The sequence below is a fragment of the Lethenteron reissneri genome, chromosome 59 (assembly GCF_015708825.2).
Source record: "Lethenteron reissneri isolate LAM-NWPU_2019-01 chromosome 59, ASM1570882v1, whole genome shotgun sequence".
NCBI lineage: Eukaryota > Metazoa > Chordata > Hyperoartia > Petromyzontiformes > Petromyzontidae > Lethenteron > Lethenteron reissneri.
This window is the reverse complement of record NC_083837.1, coordinates 675,132-697,616: the sequence shown is the minus strand read 5'-3', so window position 1 is coordinate 697,616 and position 22,485 is coordinate 675,132. Positions and strand designations below refer to the sequence as shown.

At 58.1% G+C, this 22,485-nt stretch overlaps 2 protein-coding genes across 5 annotated transcripts in view; one reads left to right on the top strand and one right to left on the bottom strand.

Annotated features, from left to right (window-relative positions):
* The window catches only part of SNX25 (sorting nexin 25), a 24,218-nt gene extending 12,497 nt beyond the window's left edge, over nucleotides 1-11,721 (bottom strand). The window contains exons 1-9 of one of the 4 annotated variants that reach the window (XM_061575844.1): nucleotides 10,057-11,721; nucleotides 7,075-7,961; nucleotides 5,018-5,102; nucleotides 4,186-4,402; nucleotides 3,542-3,714; nucleotides 2,932-3,124; nucleotides 2,671-2,735; nucleotides 1,268-1,467; nucleotides 581-712 (exon numbers count right to left, since the gene is read on the bottom strand). In XM_061575844.1, coding sequence (XP_061431828.1) covers nucleotides 581-712; nucleotides 1,268-1,467; nucleotides 2,671-2,735; nucleotides 2,932-3,124; nucleotides 3,542-3,714; nucleotides 4,186-4,402; nucleotides 5,018-5,102; nucleotides 7,075-7,626 — 1,617 coding nt within the window. In that variant the 5' untranslated portion in view covers nucleotides 7,627-7,961; nucleotides 10,057-11,721. The remainder of the gene's footprint in view (nucleotides 1-580; nucleotides 713-1,267; nucleotides 1,468-2,670; nucleotides 2,736-2,931; nucleotides 3,125-3,541; nucleotides 3,715-4,185; nucleotides 4,403-5,017; nucleotides 5,103-7,074; nucleotides 7,962-10,056) is intronic. The other 3 variants (XM_061575846.1, XM_061575845.1, XM_061575847.1) reach the window with 3 other exon arrangements.
* On the top strand, nucleotides 11,392-22,485 carry LOC133357762 (cilia- and flagella-associated protein 97-like). Its single transcript, XM_061575879.1, has 6 exons — nucleotides 11,392-11,450; nucleotides 13,669-13,863; nucleotides 17,285-18,302; nucleotides 19,200-19,356; nucleotides 19,866-19,971; nucleotides 21,145-22,485. The coding sequence occupies exons 2-6, from the start codon at nucleotides 13,715-13,717 to the stop codon at nucleotides 21,152-21,154; spliced, it is 1,440 nt and encodes a 479-aa protein (XP_061431863.1). The 5' UTR covers nucleotides 11,392-11,450; nucleotides 13,669-13,714; the 3' UTR covers nucleotides 21,155-22,485.

Sequence of the window (22,485 nt, the reverse complement as noted above, 5' to 3'; positions counted from 1 at the left end):
CGAGGGAGGACTGCCCTCCGGCTGTTTCACGCAACTGGCTACAAGTTCGTAGCGATGAGTCGCCTGCTACTGTGAGGCCAGTCTGTCTGGGTCTGTCTATAAGACCCCACCAGGACCAGTCTGTCTGTGTCTTGTGTAGAGACCCCACCAGTACCAGTCTGTCTGGGTCTGTCTATAGACCCTACCAGTACCAGTCTGTCTGTGGTGTGTAGAGACCTTACCAGTACCAGTCTGTCTGTGTGGTGTGTAGACACCCTACAAGGACCAAACAGTCTGTGTGGTGTGTAGAGACTCCACCAGGACCAGACTCTCTGTGTGTTGTGTAGAGACCCCACCAGTACCAGTCTGTCTGTGTGGTGTGTAGAGACCCACCAGTACCAGTCTGTCTGTGTGTTGTGTAGAGACCCACCAGGACCAGTCTGTCTGTGTGGCGTGTAGACACCCCACTAGTACCAGTCAGTCTGTGTGGTGTCTAGACACCGGTCCGTCACACTTAACAACCGGTTGGAGACATTTTGCTGGTAGTTAACAACCGGCATTATCAGGCTGCGGCTGGCGCCGTTGTAGTGTCGCCAGCGACCTTGGGCGCTTGCTTGAGGTGCTCCACCGCCTCCCAGTAGTCCAGCAGCGTGCGCTTGTCCCAGCGCTCCAGGTAGCGGCCGAAGCACTGGCGCGCGGACGCGCTGGCGAGCACCTCCTCGAACCTCAGCAGCTGCGACGGGAATCGCACGCACGCACAAGGACGCCGATCCCCCGTGCAGCCTTGACAGAACGTCGTGGCGAGTGCTGTCCGCGAGCGCCTGTGAAGGCCGGCGTGGCGCGCGACGGCGTGGGCGGCCAGCACCACGCCCGGCCGCCTTTGTCTCCCGAGTGGCGATGTTTACTACACACCGCGCCGGGGTACTCATTTGAGGCCGAGTCGACCATGGAGAGGCCCAGGACGGGTTCAGATAATCGTCACCGGTGTTGTTGGTGGCCGTGAGCGGGAATCGAATTCGGGCCGTCGGGTTCGTGGCGCGGCGCGCTGCACCACCGCTCCACCCGCACGTACGCACGGACGCACACAGGTACGCGCGTAAAGACTAAGATCCCCCGCGTAGCCCACGCAAGGCTGTTGGGACGAGAGCCGAGAGCAAGGCCGGCACGGCGTGGGGTGGTCAAATCTCAGGAGGGGCTGAAACCGGGAATTTAACCCAGAATGCCGGCGGCGCTGACGCAGCCATCGTGACTCACGCGGCGGTGTGGGGTGGTGGCGGGTGAGACTCACGCGACGGTGCGGGGTGGTGGCGGGCGGCCCCCCCCTCTCCCCGTCGGGGACGGCCGTGCCCCCTCCCCGCGGGGGCCAGGCCCCCCCCCCCAGCAGCGCGATGCGCTTGTCGCACTGCGCCCGCGCCACCGTCAGCTGGTTCAGGTAGCGCTTCACGTTCCGTGAGCGCAGCAGCTCCCCCTTGCCGGCCTCCCTGCTCACTGGCGGGTGGGGGGAGCGCGTGGGGGTGGGGGGGCACGGGGGGGTGAGGGGTAGAGGGGGCACGTGGGGGTGGGGGGGGCGTGTGGGTGGGGGGTAGAGGGGGCGGGGGTTGGAATTGGTTCGACGCGTCGCACCTCGAATTGATTCTCTCGCGCGTTCGTCTCCGTCGTCGCGCGAGGAGGGAGGGGCGGGGGAGCGTGGGGGGGAGGGAAGGGGTAGTCGAGGGATGTGGAGGGGGGGGGAAGGGGCTGAGGATGGGGAGGAGGGGGCAGCAGGAGGGGGCGGTGGAGGGAGCCCAGGGCCAGTTGGTCCTCGTGGTTTAATTCGCACCGGCGCTGTAATCCGATTACCGGAGTCATCGAGGACTCCACCGATAATGATCGCTTCGGTTCCTCGACCACTCGTGCAGCACGAGAGGGAGTGGGTATAACGACTCTCGCACCTATTCCCGCGTGTGCCGCTGGACGGGAGGTCACGCTGGTTATTTACAAATCTTCGTCGATTAATCCGTTATCAATGGAGCCGGCGGCGTTGCACCACGAGCTCTGATCAACCCGTCTCGTTGCTATGGACACGGTCACGAAGCGGTAACCTGGTGATCCGTGCAAGTCAACATCAGTCCATCTCCGCGTGCTCACGTGTGCGCGCACGTGTGCGTGGATGTGCACTGAACTTCTTTCGCACAGTACGTAGCCAACCGTGCCAATCGGAGGTGCGGAGGCCGGGCTGGTTAGCGCGCCGCGCTATGAGCCCGGCGACCCCGGGGGTTCGATCGCCGCTCGCGAACAATAACGGAGTCAGAAAATTCCTTTATCCTGGAGGACATCCGACGAGCTAGGAAGCTCTTCCGCACGGACGTCCGATGGGCGAACCGCTGCCGAGCCTCCGCTCGCTCGACTCGCTCCCCGTGAACGAGTGACAGCTCGCGCGGTGCGTCAACGTCGCCAGACAAAGGCGGCGGGGCGTGCGTTGGTGCCGGCTCACCCCACCGCCTCGCGCGCCGTGCCGGCCTTCGCAGGCGTTGCTCGCGAACGGCTCTTGCCCCCGACAGCCCCTTGAAGGCTACGCGGGGGGGGGGGGGGGGCGAGTGCGCGGCGGGGGGGACCTTTGCTTTGGTGCTCGTAGGCCGCGGGTGAACGGAGGCTCCGCGGGTTTAGCGGGGGATACCGGGCTCTGAGCCCTCGGCGCCATCGGCCTCTCACCGTTCTTGACTTGCGGGAAGTGGCTGAGCGTGGTGGCCTGAATGATCTCCACCATGATCTGGTACCTGCACACGCGGACGCGCGCACGGGCACACGCGGACGACGCATCAGCCGCTCGACTGTCGCCCTCCTCTCCTCTTGAGCGCAGGAGGCCCACGAGAGGCCAGAAAGATTGTCAGACGGACGGTGCCGGTGCGGCGCGTGGGTCGGAGTCGTGACGGAGGCAGACGCGTGGGTGGGGGGGGGGGTCGAAGGGGTCACCTGAGCTGCATGAGGAAGTCGATGTCGCTGCTGCCGTGGATGAGTTTGACGAAGTCCTCGTAGCTGGGCGCGTAGGCGTAGGAGCGGGGGTGCTTGCTCCCCGCGCCGCCGCTGCCGCGACGCTCCAGCTCGGCGAGGAGCGAGCGGTTCACGAAGTCCGGGTCGCTCAGCAGCTCCACCAGCGGCTTCAGTACTGAGACCAGAGACAAGGATCACCCCCCAGCCCTCCCCCACCTGTCACGGCGGCTGTCGCGAGTAGCACGGCTAACGAGTGGGCGGGCGGTCAAACGCCACGTCCGGCCGCCTTTGCCTCCCCGGTGCCTCCCCGGATCAAATATTTGCCCGCTGTTATTGGTCGCGAGCGGGAATGGAACCCGGGTCGCCGAGTTCGCAGCGCAGGGCCCTAAACCGCGACCGTTCCCGCTCCCTGCTCGGGCACAAACAAAATAAACCAGACTGTTGGGGCGCCGTCGTTTTAGACTGCCGCGTCGGGAGATAGGATCGGCGACTTCCAGCGCCGACCCGAACCGAGAACGCGGCCGAGGCGCGAAGGTGGGGGGCGTGGGGGGGACGTGGGGGGGACGTGGGGGGCAGGAGGCAGTGTGGGCACCTCTCACGGCGAACACCTCCGTGAGGACGACGACGAGGCCCAGGGAGCGAGCGTCGCGCCGCGGCAGCAGCGCCAGCAGCAGCGCCCGCGTGCACGCGCGCACAAACTGCAGCTCCGCCTGCGAGCTGCGCAGGCACGGGTGCAGCGGGAAGGGGAGGCGCTCCGCCTCCCACCTGCCAATCGCAGCGCAAGTCACGCCCACGAGTGAATTGTCTCCCGGCTGTCGATCACGGAACAAGCCTACATCTTGCCAAGGTGGCGAGATGTTAACTACCTCGCCTGGTCTGCAGGAGGTCGTGGGTTCGATCCCGACCCTGACACCTGCTGCTGTATATTTGGAGTTTGTGTGTCTCTCTCTACCCGTGGTAGCGTGGATTTTTCCCCGGGTCTTCTGGTTTTTCCCTCCACATTTAGCAACACGCGTTTACAGTATTTGGCTACTTCTATACATTTCGACATAATGAGCCACTTTGCTGAGCTATCATTTGTGGCCAGGTCGCTTCTGAAAAAGAACTATACAGCTCAGCGGGCCTTACCTGCTAAAATAAACATTTATTATCATACAAGCACAGTGTGTCAGTGCTAAAAGACAAACCGCAACGGTGAAAGCTACAGCGGCACCGGCACCCGCGAGTGCGGCACACCTGTCGCTGGCGACGCGCAGCGCGGCAAAGTGCGCGGTGAGGGCGCGCGCCAAGTCCCGGGCAACGAGGCGCGGCGCGTCCACGCGGCCCAGCCGCGAGCGGGCCTCCCGCACGGCCGCCCACAGGTCCTCGGTGAGCAGGGCCTGCAGCGTCGCCTGGTCCAGGCTCAGGGGCGCGTACCACGAGAGCACAAAGTCCCGCAGCACGTACTCCCACACTGCACGGCGGCGTGGAGGGACGCGGGGTGAGGTGGGAGGGGGGCGGAGGGAGATGCGTGGAGACACGGAAAGACATAAACGAGTACCTGGTGCGGTGTGTAAACACTGACACGGAGACGGCTGGGCGTGGCGCCGGCCTTCATAGGTGCTCGCTAACAGCACTCGCCCCTAGAGTCTTTGTGGCTACTCAGGGGACCGACTGTTGTTTGTATGTGCGCACGTCTGTCAATGGGGACCCGAATTCGATAGCCGCTCACGGCCAACACCGGTGACGAATATCTGAACTGGTCTTGGGCCTCCCCTAGGTCGACTCGGCCTTAAATATACTTGGTGCGATGTGTAAGCATTGCCACTCGGGAGATAAAGACGTCCGGCCGTGGTGCTGGCCGCCCACCACCCGCTTGTGTGCTGTGCCGGCCTTAATAGGCGCTCGCTAATTGAACTTGCCCTAACAGCCTGTTAATGCTACACGGCGGGGGGGGGGTCTTTGCAGGTGCGGTTATTGTTTATGGTTGTGTGGCTGTGTAGTGTGGTTGAGTGGTGTGGTTGTGTGATGTGGCTGTGTAGTGTGGGCATCTTTGTCTTTGTTTTTGTCTATCAGCTGTTCATCGCACCTTCCTTGAGCGCCTTGTCCATGGTGTGAGACAAGTGGATCCGTCTGTTCTGCGAGCACTGCGACGGGATCGCCATTATCGCCCTCTGCAACACGACACGGCACGGGGGGGGCGAGAGTGGGCGCACATCACAAGGGCGGCGTGGCAAAGACCCTCCTCCCCCCTCCTCCTCCTCCCCCCTCCTCCTCCTCCCCCCTCCTCCTCCTCCCCCCTCCTCCTCCTCCCCCCTCCTCCTCTTCCTCGTGATACATTTTTTCGCGGCTTTCCAACTCGGACCAAGAGCGCCATTGCCAAAACTCCGTCCGCCCGTCCGTAACGGAGGGAAGAGGGGGGGGGGGGGCAGTTCACGGGAACTCTCGTGACGATGATCCAATCCGACTTAAAGTTTGCTATAAAGTTGTGTTGCCGTTTAGGCCCGTGGCCCAAAACTCGGGAGATTAACACCGGCGCCTTGCCGACCAGCGCGGGGCAAGCCGTGCCGCTGCCTCCTGACGACGTCACAATACTGCCTGCCTTTCTTTTCAAGGCCAACACGCTGGCAGTGTTGTCATTGACGTACGTACGCACGCGTTTTCAACCCCGCGGCGTCACACGCGGCCTGAAGCGTAACTTCATCATCGCCGATGCAATACTTCCCGAGGGCAAACGCATGAAGGGAGGCGCCACAGACGTCTACTATTTCTTTAGAACCGCTCTTTGTTGTTGCGTTTAGTTTGCTGTCCTTCCCCCGCACCTACAATTAGCACGGTTGGCTACGTACGTGCATATGCACGATTATCCTTGACATTATTAAACGCCGGTTTGCGCCATCGACGTCGCATCACGGGATCAAGAATCCATCGAGAACTCTCACAGGGCAGGGCGACCCTCTCTGTGTTGTCAGAGCACGGCCCCCGTGGAAGTGGATATCACAGAGCTGCATGCGAGACCGCTTCGCGTGAGCCCTGGGCCACACAGGGGAGAGGGCAGGGCACTTTCCCACGCGCGCAAGCGACAACGGCGAGTAATGCTCGCTCGTCGCAGCGTGGTCGAGAACCGGGATCTCAAGTTTACCGAGTTGATGGTCTCAGCCTGGTCATGAACGACTGCACGAAAATTTGAGCTTCGCTATTTACATTCATTAATTCTGCACTTCGTTTGGATAAATTCCAAGTTCGGAGACGGTTTCAAAGCGTCGGGCGGTGAGCGCAAACCCAGATTCAAACCCAGCACCTCAGCGGTACTGGCTGCAGTGCCCGAACATAGCCATTATGAACCCCCCTAAGAGAGACAGCGACATTCAGACCAGGAGACTACATCCGGAGCGAGGATTAGAACCCAGGATACTTGAGAAATGACAACCTTAGTGCTCACATACATCCTGAACTAAAACTTAACTATTTTTTTATTTTACCAGGTAAGGCCCCTTACTGAGCTGTGTAGCACCTTTTCAGAAGTGACCCGGCCACAAATGACAGCTCAGCGAAGTTGCTTATGACGTGGAGATTTATAGCAGCAGCCAAATGCCCTGAACACGTGACGTTGACTCTAAATGTGGAGGGAAAAACCGGAGGACCAGGAGACAAATCCACGCGACCACGGGGAAGAGGAGAGACACGCAAACCCCAAATATACAGCAGGCGTCATCAGGGTCGGGATCGAACCCACGACCTCCTGTCGATCAGGCGAGGTAGTTAACATCTCCCAGCCACCGTGGCTTCCCATCCTCAGTGGTACCAGGTCAGGGGTCAGCCTCCCCATGCCAGGCTTTTGCCCATCGCAAACCCCCCCACCCCCCCCCTTTGTCTTCCCAACGCACGACGCCTCGTCACTTTTCAGACCAACCCCAGATTTCTGCCGCCCATCCCAACCCCTCTTGGTTCAGCCGCCATATAAACTACGCCACCACTCACGACAGCCCCAATCCTTCATTTCAAATCATTCTCACGCCACGTACAATCTTGAAATTCAACTCGAAAGCGCCTCGGCTAAAATGCGCCGTATGAATCTCGACAAGACGTTCGGACTCTAGCGCCAGCCTCCCTCCCCCCGCGAGCCGCCCGAGGCGGCCGCCTCACCGAGAGCTCCTCCAGGCGCTCCTGGGCCAGCGACCGCCGCTGGAGCCGCCGGCGCCTCCACAGTCGCCGCTGGCGGAAGCGCGGGTCGGGCTCGGCGGCGGCGGCGGCGCCAGGCCTCAGCGCGTCCACCACCCCGAGCGCGAAGCAGACGCCCCACAGCAGCGCCAGCAGCAGCGCCCGCAGCCCCGGCAGCAGCGCCGGCAGCAGCAGCGGCAGGGAGAGCCCCGCGGCCAGCAGCGCCCAGCCCGTGGCGAACACCAGGAGCGAGCGCGAGGGCGGCCCCGGGGAGGACGGAGCGGTGGCGCTCACCGGCGCGGTGGCGCTCACCGGCGCGGTGGCGCTCACCGGCGCGGTGGCGCTCACCGGCGCGGTGGCGCCCACTGCCGCGGTGGCGGCGCAACTGGGAGCTTGGCCCGCTTTGACACTCGTGCCAATGCGTAGGGTGACACTGCTGCTGCTGTTGTTGCTGCTGCTGTTACTGCCGTCAGCACCGCCAGCGCCACCGCCGCCGCCGCCATCTTCTGCAGGCATGGCTGCGGTCGTGTCCATCATGTGAGGCGAGTCATTGCGCTGGCGCTAGTGTGTTTGGCCGGTGGCGGCAATGGTGGTGGTGGAGATGGTGGAGCCAGGAATTATTTTGTGATACAGAGCTTCCCGCTGCTGCGTGTGGCGATGCTATTGTTGATGTAACGCTGCTGTTGTGCGTGTGGTGATTCTGATGATTATTACGACTGATGCTGCTGCTGTTGCCAATGGTGCTGCTGTTGCCAATGTCGATGCTGTTGCTGCTGATGCTGTCTTCAATTCCACTGCTGTTGCTGCGTCCGCTGCAATTGTCTTCACGTTGCCAGTGCTGCTGCTCAAAGTTGCTGTTGCTGCCGTTGTTGCTAAAAGAAGAACAGACAAGGAGGACAAATCATGCAAGTAGCAATGGACCCGACAGTGCTCTCCACAATACACGTTTTGTCCTCGGCATGATTTAATCGGTGATAACAGCGCTACGTCGTAAGCGAGTTCTATCTGAGTTCACGGCTAACGACAGCGGCGAGTAACACCAGAACGGGTCCGGTGATATAGGAACCAATCAGCACTGCCCAGTGTGGTGAAGTATGCATGTCCCAGTTTCTGCTCCTCACCCCACGAGCCCCCCTTCATCTCCCTCTCATAGCCACCACCACCGTTGCTGTTCCCTCTTCATATTCTCATTACTGCAATATTTTGCTGTCTTTTCTTGGATTTTCTGTTTGCACTCAGTCACATATTCACTTTAAGATGTTTTTTTGTTCATGTTTTTGTTTTTTGTTTGTTGCGGTTGCACCCGATTCAAGAGCCGAATGGCTCACAGGGCTATACCTAATAAATGAACTTGAACTTGATTACACGGCGATCACTCATTCACCCTGTTCATTCAACCCATGTGATGCTGGTCGTGGTGCTGGTGGTTGCTCTGAGTAGCTATGTGATGCTAATACAACCACTCACCACCATCACACTACACCACTACACAACCACACTACACATGCACTCCACACTACACATCCACTCACTACACAACCACACACTGCACCACTACACAACCACTCACTACACCACTACACAACCACTCACTACACCACTACACAACCACTCACTACACCACTACACAACCACTCACTACACCACTACACACTACACCACTACACACAACCACACACTGAACCACTACACAACCACTCACTACACCACTACACAACCACTCACTACACCACTACACAACCACACACTACACCACTACACACTGCAATACTACACACTGCACTACTACACAACCACACACTACACACTACACAACCACACACTACACCACTACACAACCACACACTACACCACTACACAACCACACACTACACAACCACACACTACACCACTACACACTGCACTACTACACACTACACAACCACACACTACACAACCACACACTACACCACTACACAACCACACACTACACCACTACACAACCACACACTACACCACTACACACTACACCACTACACACTACACCACTACACAACCACACACTACACAACCACACACTACACCACTACACACAACCACACACTGAACCACTACACAACCACTCACTACACCACTACACAAACACACACTACACCACTACACAACCACACACTACACCACTACACACTACACCACCACACACTGCACTACTACACACTACACCACTACACAACCACACACTACACCACTACACAACCACACACTACACCACTACACAACCACACACTACACCACTACACACTACACAACCACACACTACACAACCACTCAGCACCATCACACTACACCACTCAGAACCATCACACTACACCACTACACATAACCACTGTACAGTGACACTACACAACCACTGTACACCACTCCACACTGACACTCTACAAAACCAGACCACACAACCACACTGCACAACCACATTACACCATACCAGACAACCATCACACTACACCACCACGTGACACAACCACACACTACACCACTACACAACCACACTACACATTCACCCACCACACACTACCACACTACACAACCACACTACACATTCACACTACACATCCACACCACCACACACTACACACAACCACACTCTACACAACCACACACACCACACTGCACAACCACATTACACCATACCAGACAACCATCACGTGACACAACCACTCTACGCAACACAACCACAACAACAACACCACCAACCAACAACACAACCAACAACAACGACAGCAACAACAACAACATCACCAACCAACAACATCACCAACAACAACAAAGACACCAACAACAACAAAGACAGCAGCAACAACAACAGCAACAACATCACCAACCAACAACATCACCAACCAACAACGACAGCAACAACAACGGCGGCCTCCATCGCGAACGACAGCCGGGGGGGGGGGGGGGGGTCAATGAGCCAAAGGGCCTCCTCACCAGAGGCCGGCTCCTCACCAGAGGGCTCCTCACCAGAGGCTGTCTCCTCACCAGGGGGCTGAGGCCTCCTCACCAGAGGGCCTCCTCACCAAAGGGCTGCTGAGGCCGCCTCACCAAAGGGTCTCCTCACCAGGGGGCCGCCTCACCAGAGGCCTCCTCACCAGAGGGCTGCTGAGGCCTCCTCACCAGAGGGCTGAGGGCTCCTCACCAGAGGGCTCCTCACCAGAGGCCGTCTCCTCACCAGGGGGCTGAGGCCTCCTCACCAGAGGGCTGCTGGGGCCGCTACCCGCGCACTCTGTGTGTGTAGATGTGTGTCACTGTGTGTGTGTGGTTGTGTGTGTCACTGTGTGTGTGTAGATGTGTGTCACTGTGTGTGTGGTTGTGTGTGTCACTGTGTGTGTGGTTGTGTGTGTCACTGTGTGTGTGGTTGTGTGTGTGTAGATGTGTGTCACTGTGTGTGTGGTTGTGTGTGTCACTGTGTGTGTGTGGTTGTGTGTCACTGTGTGTGTGTGGTTGTGTGTGTGTCACTGTGTGTGTGGTTGTGTGTGTGGTTGTGTGTGTCACTGTGTGTGTGTGGTTGTGTGTCACTGTGTGTGTGTGGTTGTGTGTGTGTCACTGTGTGTGTGGTTGTGTGTGTGGTTGTGTGTGTCACTGTGTGTGTGTGGTTGTGTGTCACTGTGTGTGTGTGGTTGTGTGTGTGTCACTGTGTGTGTGGTTGTGTGTGGGGTTGTGTGTGTCACTGTGTGTGTGTGGTTGTGTGTCACTGTGTGTGTGTGGTTGTGTGTGTGTCACTGTGTGTGTGTGGTTGTGTGTGTGGTTGTGTGTGTCACTGTGTGTGTGTGGTTGTGTGTGTCACTGTGTGTGTCACTGTGTGTGTCACTGTGTGTGTGGTTGTGTGTGTGGTTGTGTGTGTCACTGTGTGTGTGGTTGTGTGTGTCACTGTGTGTGTCACTGTGTGGTTGTAGTAGTTGTGGTTGTGGTAGTTGTGTCGTTGTGTGGTTGTGGTAGTTGTGGTAGTTGTGGTTGTGTTTTTAACTCCCCACGGCGATGCCTTAGACGCCCCCCGGCTCGCGGCGGCGGCGGCGAGCCGAGTAAATAAATAAACAATCAACAATCACGGCGACGTACCGCGCGTGACGTCATCCCACTAAACACCGGCGTGACGTCACGACAAAAAACAGCGCGATGACATCATCGCGAGAGGGCGCGTGATCGGCGTGACGTCATCACGCACCCGTCCGTCCCCCGACCCACCCAGGTCCCCGCCCAAAGCGCGCGATGACGTCATCGCACGGGGTCGCGATCGGCATGACGTCATCACCCCCACTCCCCCGGCCCCCTTTCACCCCATCCCCTCGGTGGTCGTTCATTGGCGGGTTAAAAGAAAGTTTCCGGTGAGAAACAGTTAAGCATAACGAGGTAAATGGCACTTTAGGTTCTGGACGCTCGTTTTTCTTTTTTTATGCTTACATAGATAAAATCGGTTAAGATCGACCGATACCGTCATAAACGTTCCTTCTAAAGATACAATTTAATACGCCTGCTGCTAAGCGAAGCAAAGTTGTTTTTGTAAAATAAATTTAAACACGTATCCCCCCCCCTGGAACGTTATTACGTTGTGGGGCGGGGCGGTAACAGCAACCGCGGCAGTGACGTCACGCCGTTGCCGAGGTAACGCGTGCGGAGTGGTGGGGAGTTGGGGGGGATGGGGGAGTTATGGGGGAGGGGGGAGTGGGGGGTGATGGGTGGGGGGGGAGTGGCGGTGATGGGGGGGGGTGATGGGGGGGGTGATGGGGAGGTGATGGGGGTGAGGGGTGGGGTTGATGGGGGGGTGATGGGGGGGAGTGGGGGGTGAGGGGTGGGGGTGATGGGGGGGAGTGAGGGGTGGGGGGTGAGGGGTGGGGGTGATGGGGGGGAGTGAGGGGTGGGGGTGGGGGGTGATGGGTGGGGGTGATGGGGGGGAGTGGGGGATGATGGGTGGGGGGGTGAGGGGTGGGGGGTGAGGGGTGGGGGTGATGGGGGGGAGTGGGGGGTGAGGGGTGGGGGTGATGGGGGGGGTGAGGGGTGGGGGTGATGGGGGGGGTGAGGGGTGGGGGTGATGGGGGGGAGTGGGGGGTGAGGGGTGGGGGTGATGTGGGGGAGTGGGGGATGAGGGGTGGGGGTGAGGGGTGGGGGTGATGGGGGGGAGTGGGGGGTGAGGGGTGGGGGTGATGGGGGGGAGTGGGGGATGAGGGGTGGGGGTGAGGGGTGGGGGTGATGGGGAGGAGTGGGGGATGAGGGGTGGGGGTGAGGGGTGGGGGTGATGGGGGGGAGTGGGGGATGAGGGGTGGGGGTGAGGGGTGGGGGTGATGGGGGGGAGTGGGGGAGTGAGGGATGAGGGGTGGGGGTGATGGGGGGTGAGGGGTGGGGGTGATGGGGGGTGAGGGGTGGGGGGGTGAGGGGTGGGGGTGATGGGGGGTGAGGGGTGGGGGGTGAGGGGTGGGGGTGATGGGGGGTGAGGGGTGGGGTGATGGGGGGTGAGGGTGGGGGGGTGAGGGGTGGGGGTTGATGGGGGGTGAGGGGTGGGGGTGATGGGGGGTGAGGGGTGGGGGGGTGAGGGGTGGGGGTGATGGGGGGTGAGGGGTGGGGGGGTGAGGGGTGGGGGTGATGGAGGGTGAGGGGTGGGGGGGTGAGGGGTGGGGGTGATGGGGGGTGAGGGGTGGGGGGGGTGAGGGGTGGGGGTGTGATGGGGGGTGATGGGGGGGGTGAGGGGGGGGTGGGGGTGATGGGGGTGAGGGGTGGGGGGGTGAGGGGTGGGGGTGATGGGGGGTGAGGGGTGGGGGGGTGAGGGGTGGGTGTGATGGGGGGTGAGGGGTGGGGGGGTGAGGGGTAGGGGTGATGGGGGGTGAGGGGTGGGGGGGTGATGGGGGGTGGGGGGTGATGGGGGGTGGGGGGTGATGGGGGGTGAGGGGTGGGGGGGTGAGGGGTGGGGGTGATGGGGGGTGAGGGGTGGGGGGGTGAGGGGTGGGGGTGATGGAGGGTGAGGGGTGGGGGGGTGAGGGGTGGGGGTGATGGGGGGTGAGGGGTGGGGGTGATGGGGGGTGAGGGTGGGGGGGTGAGGGGTGGGGGTGATGGGGGGTGAGGGGTGGGGGGGTGAGGGGTGGGGGTGATGGGGGGTGAGGGGTGGGGGGGTGAGGGGTGGGTGTGATGGGGGGTGAGGGGTGGGGGGGTGAGGGGTAGGGGTGATGGGGGGTGAGGGGTGGGGGGGTGATGGGGGGTGGGGGGTGATGGGGGGTGGGGGGTGATGGGGGGTGGGGGGTGATGGGGGGTGGGGGGTGATGGGGGGTGGGGGTGATGGGGGGTGGGGGGTGATGGGGGGTGGGGGGTGATGGGGGGTGGGGGGTGATGGGGGGTGGGGGGTGATGGGGGGTGGGGGGTGATGGGGGGTGGGGGGTGATGGGGGGTGATGGGGGGTGATGGGGGGTGGGGGGGGAGTTTGAATCGCGGCGGTTTCCGAGTCGCGAGCGGGCGCCGGACGGCGACCGTTTGACCCCCTCCAGCCTCCCCCCCTCCTCCTCCTCCCCAAGTCGTCGTCTTCGTTGTTGTCGTTGTTGTTGTCGTCGTCGCCAACAGCCCCCCGAGTCGCCAACAACAAGCCCCCGCGAGTCCCCGAGGCGCGATGGAGCAAGGCGCGGGTCTCGACTCCTTCTTCGACTCGGACGGCGCCCGCGAGTCGCCGTCTCCGCCCGCCAGGTTCGCCCTGCGCGGCCTGCCAGCGCCGCTCGCAGCAGCAACAACAACGACGACGACTAACGCTCACACGCGGCGGTTTGAAACTTAAAGAATAAATATCACGCACACAACACATACACACACCACACGCACACCACACGCACACACACATGTCACACACACCACGCACACAACACACACTACACACACACCACACACACGCACCACACACATCACACCACACACATCACACACATCACATCACACACACCACTTACACCACACCCCACACACACCACACACAACACACACCACACACAACACACCACACACAACACACACCACACACACACCACACCCCACACACACCACACACAACACACACCACACACAACACACACAACACACACCACACACAACACACACCACACACACAACACACACACGTGTGGCGAGGTGGTGAGCCTACCTCGCCTAGTATAGCAGGGGTTCGATCCCGACCCTGACGACGCCTACTGCTGCTGTATATTTGGAGTTTGCGTGTCTCTCTCATCATCATCACGGTGGCCAGGAGATGTTGACTACCTCGCTTGGTATACAGGAGGTCGTGGGTTCCATCCCGACCCTGACGCCTGCTGCTGCTGTATAGTTGGAGTTTGCGTGTCTCTCTCTCTGTGGTGAGATGTTAACTACCTCGCCTGGTCTACAGGAGGCCGTGAGTTCAATCCCGACCCTGACGAAGCATGCTGCTTTATTTTTGAGGTTTGCGTGTCTCTCTCCGTGGTGAGATGTTGACTACCTCGCCTGTGACACAGGAGGTCGTGGGTTCCATCCCGACCCTGACATCCGCTGTATATTTGAGGTTTGCGTGTCTCTCTCTGTGGTGAGATGTTGACTACCTCGCCTGGTCTACAGGAGGTCGTGGGTTCGATCCCGACCCTGACGAAGCATGCTGCTGTATATTTGAGGTTTGCGTGTCTCTCTCTCTCCGTGGTCGCGTGGATTTGTTGTTTCGGGGCCGTCCCTTCCACATTGAGAGCCGCGCGCAGTTCAAGAGGACGAGGCCGATATAACAAATCTCCACACGGAGCTAAGACACGAAGCTGGGGCCATCATTGTGGCCAGGTCGCTTCTGACAAAAGATCTATGAAGATAGCCCAAGGGGGTCCTTCCCTGCTCAAAATATATATTTTTTTAAATCGTTTAATGACTTTCCATGCGAGCCACGAGGCCTTACTTGACCATACTCCCCGCGCCGGTCATCGCCGTCAACCCCGTTGACAACCTCGGGGTTCCTCCCCAGCGAGAGCCGGCGACACTTCACGTGCCCCCCTCAGAGGTGTGCACCTAGCCTGGCACAAGCCACAGTGGCGTGACGGCGCTTGTTGTTGTTGTTGATGGGTTCGTTGCGAATGCTGCGCCATGAACGAACGACCCCACAAGTACGAAGTGGGGGGGGGGGGGGGCACATCACGCGATAGGGAATCAAGAGTTGCCTACACCGGAGGAATGAATCCGATGAGTACTCGTAGGTTTGTTCGGTAAAGTCACATAGGTAGAAATAAATAATAACAAGTATAACCCGTAAAAACAAAGTTTTTCACTCTAAATCCTTTATATGCGTGGCGGCTAGAGTCCTCTCGTCCTCTGGCTTGAGATGGCTGCCACCTATGGGTCAGATGATTGTCTGCCAGTATTAAGCAATTGGTAATTAAATATTTAATTTGTTTTCCCTAAACAGTGTAAAATTTTGGAAAAAATTTTCACGAACATTAATTGTCTCGCACACCGAGTCTGTGTGCAAAATGTCAGCTCGATTGGATCACGGGAAGTGGGTTAAAAAACGACCGAAAGATTTGCACGGTCGTAAGCAAGCAAGCACGCAAGCAAACTTAATATAAAGGATTTAAAAATAAAAAATAATAGAAATAATAATAGAAATAAAATTATCCGAATCCGATAAGCTGTAAAGCTCTTTGTTGTTCTTCTTGGTTCTTTCGGTAAAGTCACGTAGAATGGAAATAATAAAAATAAAACATAATAAAATAATTCTCACGACGTTTCGGCCACAACGCAAGTAGCCGTCCTCAGGTGGAGAACAGGTCTGTCGAGGAGACGAGTCTGAATGACACAAGCCCCAGGCTTGGAGCGACTATTTAAGCTGGGATGGAGGGGCGAAGAGCGCCTTGACAAAAGAACGTCGTGAGAATTATTTTATTATGTTTTATTTTTATTATTTTATTATTTCCCTTCTACGTGGCTTTTACCGAAAGAACCACGAAGATGAATCCCTGCAGTCACGAAAGCTCTTTGTTGCTGTTGCTGTCCCACGCCTCCGCTGACGCTCTCGCCCCGTGCTCGACAACACGTGGATGTGTGAGCATTGTAATCGTCGTGGATCTGCATCTGAGTAGCGGCATCTAACCTCTCTGCACAATGCAGGACACACTCCGTGTTCTTGTGCCGGCCGTAACAAAACGGGAAACGACAAGAAAAACTGTCTTTGTGTTTCTCCCTTGTGATGATGGGACTTTGTAGGATGAACGTTGAGATGTATAAGGGGCACGGGGTAACCTATAAAGATCTGAAGTGGTCTGTGATGAAGTCGGACACTGGTAAGGGGTGGACAGGTTTGCGTGTCAGCCACACGCCTATACCAGCGTGGTGAAGTATGGTTCAAAGAAGAAGACAAACCCATTCGTGCAGATGCCTTTATCCATCTGTTGATTGAAAATGGCATTTGCTTACACAACCACACACTACACCACCACACACTGCACCACTACACACTACACCACTACCCAACCACACACTACACCACTACACACAACCACAAACTACACCACTACACACAACCACACACTACACCACTAGACACTACACCACTACACACAACCACACATTCCACAACCACACACTACACCACTACACACAACCACACACTACACTACTACACACAACCACACACTACACCACCACACACTACACCACTACACAACCACACACTACACCACTCCTCGACTTGTCCGAAGCGTTTTACACCAGTTCACTGCTATCGCGTTGGAAAGGCGAAAATGCCAAACACATTTCAGATTGCGAAATCAACTCCACGTGCAACTTCTCTCACCGATTTCCAGTCGTCTCCGTCAACATTAGGCCACCTGACAGAACCCCCATGGCTAAGGGAGTTCCCCAGGGCTCTGTGCCGGGCAACTATAAAGTTTGTTTTTCTGCACGCCAACAATCTGGACATCTGCAATGTGCGCTCTGACATTAGAAACTTTTTTGCCGATGGCACAGCCCCCTTGGACTCCGGGAATTCCATGCAGGACCTCGATAATGTTCAAGTTAAAACCGCAATTAGTGATGTTTTCGTCTTTGTTGTGTTGCTGCTGCGCTTACGCACCACTGATCGAGGGATCATCCGTGTAACAAGTGAAATCAACTTAATCTTTGACTTGATGCTGTACGTTTGAGGTGACGTTTGTGTACATAACGTCTTCTGTGCACAACACAGGCTCGAGATGCCAGCCAATCCGCTCGACAAGGGAGAGGGCAAGCGATCGCCTCCCACCCACAGCGACGACGACTGCAGCAGCAGCAGCAGCGGCAGCTTCAGCAGCAGCAGCAGCAGCTTCAACAGCTACGGCCGCTCGCCCCGGGCTCGCTCCCCAGGCAGGAAGAGCGTCACCACTCCTCCTCTTCTCTCCGACGACTCCGACTCGGACCCGACGTCGTCTGCCGCCTGCCGGAAGGGGCCGAACCGTCACGCGAAACTGGAAATGAAAATCCCGACGGGGACTCCGAGGGCCGGGGACGAGGAGTGCTACTCGGACGACTTCGACGACTGCCTGGAGGAGGCGCGCAAGCGGCTGCGCCGGCTGCGCGCCGAGTCGGTGGCACACTGCGGAGAATGCCTCGGAAGCGCCGCGCCGGCTCGCGACGGCGCCTGCGGCAGCGAGTCGGGCGGCAGCGTGACCGACGTGACGCCGCTCTCGTCCGCCGGCAGCAGCCCCCGGGACGCGCGCCGGCGGTACGACCGGCGGCCGCCGCCGCGGCAGGAGAACCTGAACTTCCGTCTGCGCGGGCGCGAGCGTCCGCTGGCCGCTTCTAAGGATCCGGCGACGCCGGCGGGCGCCGGCAAACGGGAAGGTGACGGCGGCGACGACGAGGAGGAGTTTGACGACCTGCTGCGGTCGGTGTTGAGCGAGAGAAGGGGGCGCGCGCCGGTCGCCGCCGGCGCCGGGAGCCGGCGGACGTCGGCGGGCAGACGGAATTTCTCGTTCAACAACGCCGAGTGCGAGCGCATCGAGCGAGAGAATCGGCGGCTGCTGCGCGAGCTCTGCCACAAGTCGACGGCGCCGGGGCCGGCGGGGGGAGGAGTACGGGGAGGGGGAGGAGTGGGGAGAGGCGGCAGGGATTGCGCCAGGAGGCCCTGCCGCGAGGCAGCGCCGGCGCCGGTGCTGGGCACTCGTGCCAGCCCCTCCGCCAAGAACCGGCAGAGAGAGCACATGCGCATCGAGAGAGCCAATTATGTGAGGATGCGCGCAGAGATGTTGTTGTTTGTACGTTGAACTGCTTTCACACCGTACTTAGCCAACCGCGCGAATTGGAGGTGCGAATTTGATTGTTAAGTAGTCCAGTTGCGTACGTTTGTAATGTGGGTGTAGCGTTATGAAACTGCAAGCAGCCTGTTGAACCCGGTCCCATTCTGATAACTACGTGCACGTCATCGTACGATTCCGTTCCGATGGCGTAGACGGAAAACTAAAGTAACGTTATCCGTACCGAGACCTCCCGCACCTCCGATTAGCACGGTTGGCTGCGTACAGCGCAGAATAAGTTCAACGCGCACACGTACAAGGCCATGTGGGAGGGCGTGTGACACAGTTTGGCGCCAGCTATCGTAGAGTTGCGGTCGTGTCGCTGCGGTTGTCTGCGGTGAGTAACGACGTCTTTAAAAACAACGGCGCCGCCACGACGCCTCTCAAAATGAAATGAACGGCGAGCCGCCTGCGGCGCTCTGAGATGCAGCGGTGAACGTGGACACCCGGCACACGTCTCGTTACTACACCTGCCAACGGGGTTGCCCTTTCAAATGTACCAATTTGAGATGTAAGTGCCTCATCGCAGCCTATCTAAAACAAATGATTTAGCGTTGATGTCCACGTTTCCGGTCGGCATGTCCACGCGGGCAGTACACACCGTCCACTGCAGCGTGCTGCGTGTGTGCGTGCTGCGTGTGTGTGTGCTGCGTGTGTGTGCGTGTGTGTGTGTGCTGCGTGTGTGCGCGCTGTGTGTGTGCGTGTGTGTGTGTGCTGCTTGTGCGTGCTGCGTGTGTGTGTGCTGCGTGTGTGTGTGCTACATGTGTGTGTGCTGTGTGTGTGCACGCTGTGTGTGTGCGCACGCGCCGCTGTGCTGTGTGCCGCCAGGCCTTGCTGAAGCGGCTCGAGGCGGCCAAGGTGTCCCCCGGGCTGCGGCGCGCTGAGCAGCTGCGTGACCACGCGCGTCTCACGGGGCAGCCCCTGCCCCCATTGTCATCCTCCCGGCCAGCCTCGCACAGGTCCAAGTCCCAGGGCCGAGCCATCGGTACGTCAGTCTTTGTTGTGTGTCCGTGTGTCTTTGTGTGTGCGAGTGTGTCGATGGATGTATTTGCGGGGGAGACAAAGGCGGTCGGTTGTGGCGTTGGCCACCCACCCCCTCGTGCGCCTTGCCGGCCTCCATAGGTGGTCGCTAACTTGCCTCAACAGTCTTCTAAGGCTATACGGGGGATCTTTGTCTTTCCGTAGGTGTATGTGCGTGCATTTATGTGCGTTATTGTGTGTGTCTATGGGTGGGGAGCGGTAGAGTAGCGCTTAGCGCCGCGTTGCAAAATCAGCGACCCGAGTTCAATTCCGCTCACGGCTAATACCGGTGACGTATCTCTGAACCGGTCCCGAGCCTTAAACGAGCACCTGGTGCGATGTGCATGAAGGTAGCCGGCCGCGGTGGCGGCCACACCACCTTAATCGGTGCCACTCCCCGACAGCACTTTGCCCCCACGGCCTGTGAAGGCTACATGGCGATCTTTGTCTTTGCTGCGTGTCCGTGCGTCGCAGAGGGGAGTCCCCGTGCGTCCAGCTCCTTTGGGTCCCGTGGGGATCGTGTCCACGGCCTCCAGCCGCGGTCGCTGCTGAGCGCCAGGCCGGCCTGGGACCCCCGCTGGTGATGGAATACGAGTGAACGTGCAGTACATACTCGCAGGGTGCTCCACATTATTTGTCAACACTTATATGGGACTGTCGTTTTTAATGGAAAAAATAACGGATTATAATTCACTGGGACATGATAACAAATGTGCATGTTAATCAAAGAGTTTCCACTTGTTTGCCATCCTTGTCAACACGTGGCCTGGAATCTTCTCCAGGTGGTCTCCAGAGCCCGGGGGCACATTTCTCGTGGTGTTGTTTCAAATTCTCAGAAGTGTGAAAACATTTTTTTGAAGCACCCTGAATGTACATACACACATGGCGAACGCAAAGGATTACAGTCGAACGTACCATGCATAGACACGCGCACATACACATTCCCTCTCGCATACTCTCAACGCGTAAGCGAAATGTGTACGAACGTTGGACTTCTTTCGCACCGTACGTAGCCAACCGTGATAGTCGGAAGTGCGGGGGAAGGACAAGAAATTTCCAACGACGCTCTTCACACACACGCGCGGCCTCACTCGGCACTGGGCATGCGAGGGCTGACCGGTCGCGATCGGTTTGTGCCGCGCGAGAATCGATTGCTCTCCCAACGCGCCTCTCGTGCCACTCGCAATCGAGTCACCTACACCCCGCAGCCATCGGAGGCGCCGTACGTTGCATCGCGGTCCGCCATCGCCACCACCGTCTTGTCAAAGCGCGGGGGGCGGTAAATTGTCACCCACTTAGCCGCCACGTGGCAAAAGCCTGCACTTGGTCGGTTACCTTCCCCGCTGTTGGCAAGGGGGGATGCTCCTGCGGTGTCGTGGTTAGCGCCTCTGCACTTGCAGGCCGGTGCTTTTCCCTCGGTGACATCTCTCGGCAACGGGAGTTGTTTTAACAACGGCGGAGCACGTTTATTACATCTTCAATAAATCAATAAAACTTCTATTTCTATGAAGTGGCCTTTCTAAAAGTTATGCCCCCCTCCCTTCCCCCCCTACGTTAATTATTATTCTCCAATCAATCGTTAAAATCGCGCAATAAAAAAAGTAACGGGGTTAGTCTACAACCGTGTACAAAGTAACATTTGCTCTCAAGATGTAATCTGCGAATGGCAGGCTGAACCAGGTACGTTTTAAGCGAATGTATTTTTCTTGTCCAACCCGCGTCAAACCTCTCGGCGACGCGTCTCTGTCCGCAGCGCTTGGTGACCACACGGGAGCTCGTCACCCGGGGAGCCGGTTGAATCGCGGGGGGCCGATGGGACCCGGATTCAAACCAAGGCCCCCTCCCCCGACGGTGCAGGCTCCGTGGCTCTTGACGTGACCGCCACTTCTCCCAAACCCCTTAATTTAAACGTTTGTGTTCGTGTGTCGACCATTAAAATAGGTGCATGGGCGTACCCTGTATAAAACCACGTGTGGCAATGCTTTCCTTTCGCATATTTTCTATAACTTTGACCGCCTCTCAGAGTTACGGTACGGCGCGACACACGTGGGTACATCATCGCGTGTCGCCCATCGGCGGATCGCGACGTGCGGTTTGGTGAAGTGTGGGCGACGTCCACGTTTTTCCAAGACGACCGGCCGGCAATGGAAGAGTAGACCAAACACTGACCGGAGCTCACTCCGGTGCAACCCGGAATCACGTTGAAGAGCTACGCAGCACAACCGCGAAAAGCCAGCCAGTAGCAAAACACAGTCGATCATAGATTATCCGGCAGCTTCCAACGTTATCCGGCAGTCCCGGGCCGATCTGGCGAAACCGGCAAAACCGTTTGAAAGTTCGGCGATCGGCACCGTGCTCGTGACGAAAAAAGTAGCTACGCTTGATTTCAATGTTAAATATTGTATACGGTACGGTACATTATACACTACATACATTTTAAACAATGACAATACTGCACGTGTATACAGCACCACAGGCAGTAAATACGGTAACTTTTTAAAGTCGGATATTTATTTTGGTCTTTGTTTATTTATGCCAATTTCACGTGGTAAACGAATTTAAAAAAAAAAAACCTAAAAACATAACATCATACAAGAATGCAAAAATGTGATTAGTAATTATCTGGCGTTTTTGAAAATCCGAAGCCACCGGATAATCGATTCTCTCGACTGTATTTGTGGAGATTGCCGCTCATGTTCTCGTAGGAGCCCACTCCTGCGAAAAGAAAAGTCTCGACACTCAACCGAGGCACTCCTGAGCGTCCGCTGACGGTCCGTGCGTGTCGCTGCTCAACACAGACGCGGGATGCCCCTCGTCTGCGCTTGGCAAACCTCGGAGCAAGTTTTGTGGAAAGTCCACGGTGCGAATTGGCTTTTCCGGAGTGGCTCTGACCCAAAGAAAACAGCTGTGCGCTGCGCACAGCGCGCCATCCAATATTACCGGGTGACCGTAACTTTTTCACCGTTCTTTTCTTTTCCGATCTTCCTGCCGCCCAACGTGGAAGCTCGCGACGAATCGCGATTCTGCTCGTCATCAAAATGTCGCAACGCTGCCGACGATTTTATTTCTGTTGGGGTTCCTTCCGTCACTCCCT